The sequence below is a fragment of the Triticum dicoccoides genome, chromosome 6A (genome assembly GCF_002162155.2).
Source record: "Triticum dicoccoides isolate Atlit2015 ecotype Zavitan chromosome 6A, WEW_v2.0, whole genome shotgun sequence".
Lineage (NCBI taxonomy): Eukaryota > Viridiplantae > Streptophyta > Magnoliopsida > Poales > Poaceae > Triticum > Triticum dicoccoides.
This window is the reverse complement of record NC_041390.1, coordinates 492,537,286-492,539,613: the sequence shown is the minus strand read 5'-3', so window position 1 is coordinate 492,539,613 and position 2,328 is coordinate 492,537,286. Positions and strand designations below refer to the sequence as shown.

The 2,328-nt window shown below is 54.6% G+C and overlaps 1 protein-coding gene across 1 annotated transcript; it reads right to left on the bottom strand.

Moving 5' to 3' along the window:
* Positions 1 to 237: 237 nt before the first annotated feature.
* LOC119319429 (transcription repressor OFP8-like) lies at positions 238 to 1,365 on the bottom strand. Its single transcript, XM_037593909.1, has one exon. It carries the CDS (start codon positions 1,261 to 1,263, stop codon positions 385 to 387), a length of 879 nt encoding a protein of 292 aa, XP_037449806.1. The 5' UTR covers positions 1,264 to 1,365; the 3' UTR covers positions 238 to 384.
* Between the last annotated feature and the right edge of the window lie 963 nt (positions 1,366 to 2,328).

The following is a 2,328-nucleotide window of genomic DNA, read 5'->3' as shown; positions in this document are numbered from 1 at the left end:
CTCACGTTCCCGTCCAACCACAACTGGCTGTCGCGCATGCATGCATGGCGTTCGTCTCCAGTCCCCATCGGTCCAACTCCTAACCGAAGCAACGCACGCCCGATCTATCTTCTGGTAGTCTGGAACGTACACGCCTACGTGCTCGGGCTTGTCGTAGGCGGGAATCCGCGCTGGCTTTGTAGCAAACGCAGTTGCATTGCACGTGAGAAGAACGGAGACAAAATATACTCCACGGAATAACACAAAGAACTCTGTTATACGGGCTCACTCACGCAGTACGTACAATAATAAGCTAGTGGCAGTTCCAAATTTCCAATGCTAATTAACCGGAAATTAAATAAAATGACATAGTATGTTGAATCGAGGAAGCACACTTCGGAGCGTTTACACGCGCCATGCTGACGGTGATGGCGAGTGGTGGTGGCGCGGAGGGGTCCTCGGAGGCATGGGCGGCCTTCCGGCGGCGGGCTCCTCGCGGCGGGTGTGCTTGTGGGGCGGGGCGGTGGCGGGGGCGGGCACGTAGGAGGCCGCGAACACGGCGTCCCAGATCTCCGCGAAGGCGCGGAGGATGACGTCGTGGTGGTGCGGCGCGTTGAGGGTGAGGAAGCGGCGGAGCATCTGCCGCAGCTCCTCCCCGGCGATGATCCCGTTCTCCACGATCATCTGCACCATCGACTGCCGGAAGTCGCTCAGCGGGTCCTCGGACTGCTTCACCACCGCCACGCTGCCGTCGAGCCCCACTTCCACGCAGGCCTCAACAGTCGTCCCCGGTTCGACGCTGTCACCGGCGCGGCGATCTTTAGCGCCGCCCGTCTTCAGGTCGCCGCTTTTCATGGTCGCCTGCTTGTGCTCCAGTGGCGGCGTCGAGGCTTTCTTGTCGCGGCTGCGGTGGCTCTTCCGGCCCCACGACACGACGCTCTGCTCAAGCTCGTTGAGCTCGCGCAGCAGGCCGGAGAAGCTCTGCGTGGCTGCGGAGCTCTCCCTCTTGAAGTGGCCGTCGTCGCCGCAGTCGAACTCCGCCACGGCGTCCTCCCATAGCAAGGACGAGGAGGAGGCAGAGGTCAGAGTGTCCGTCGTCGTCGACGCCGACGGGTTGGCCCTCCCGCCCCTGCGCCGAGTCTCGGTTGTGGTCGATGTACCCGCGCCGGACGGCGAGGGCGACGCAGAGACCACCGACACGCTCTTGGCGTCCTTGCAGCCACACCCGAGCGCGAACCCGGCGCCGCCGTGGGGCTTCCTGACCGAGATGCCGGGGCTCAACATTCTTTCTGCTCTTGTCCTTCAGGAGTGCGCGCGTGTGGTACGGTGCTACTACCCGGAGGGACTTGCTCGTGTGAGGCACTGAGGCTAATTGCGCAGCGCTCTAGGTTCTCGACTTTTGGTTTATCTTGCTGGGTCGGGGCTTTATATATAGAAGAAGTGTGCATCGCTCAGCTAGGCAGCTAGCCCCCGCACTGTACGCATGGACGCGAACGATCCACTTTCGTTTCTAGATAAAGAGGCGCTTTATTAACTGTAAGAGCATATCTTATGGAATGTGTAAATTTGGACGTGTATATCTCCATATACACTTTCATATACACCTTGCTAAATTATACACCTCCCAGTTTTTCAGTGGAACGTGTAAATTAGGACGTGTATATTCCAACGGCTATATTTTCAAACGGCTATATTTCCAACGGCCATATTTTCGATCTATATAAACCACTCCTACCACCTCTTCCAGCACACTTCTCTCCTCACCTAGATTTTTCTATCGTTTCTCACGCAACACAATGAACACATCCATTTGGGACATGAGTTCTTCGTCATCTTCATCTGGCGACGATGAACTCATACTTGCAGCATTCGCCGAGCGCGAGGAGGAAGAAAGGAAGAACGCTCGACGCCATGGCGGTTCCAAGTATGGACGTCAGTCAATCGATCGAGGAAGAGATGCCGGATTTCTTCTTCTGTGGGACGACTACTTCAAAGAAGTTCCTCGCTTTCCCGAACATTTGTTTCGACGAAGGTTCGTAATTAGTACACTTCTCTGCTTTGGTCCTTTTTTCATTTCCCTGTCTCATTTAATTTTTATGCACAGATTTAGAATGTCGCGTACTTTGTTCAACCGCATAGCTGATGGTATACTTGAGCATGACTATGATGATTATTTTACGCAAAAAAGAAGTGCTTCTGGAGCTCTTGGGTTACATCCTTTGCAAAAGATGACCGCGGCGATGCGGATACTAACATATGGAGTAGCAGCTGATTATGTTGATGAGTACATCCGGTACGTTGAGTCTACTAATTTAGAGTCTTGCAAGAAATTTGTGATCAAAATTTGTG

Excerpts from the sequence above, each read along its gene's own strand:
- LOC119319429 (XM_037593909.1), bottom strand. The coding sequence starts at position 1,263 with ATGTTGAGCCCCGGCATCTCGGTCAGGAAGCCCCACGGCGGCGCCGGG.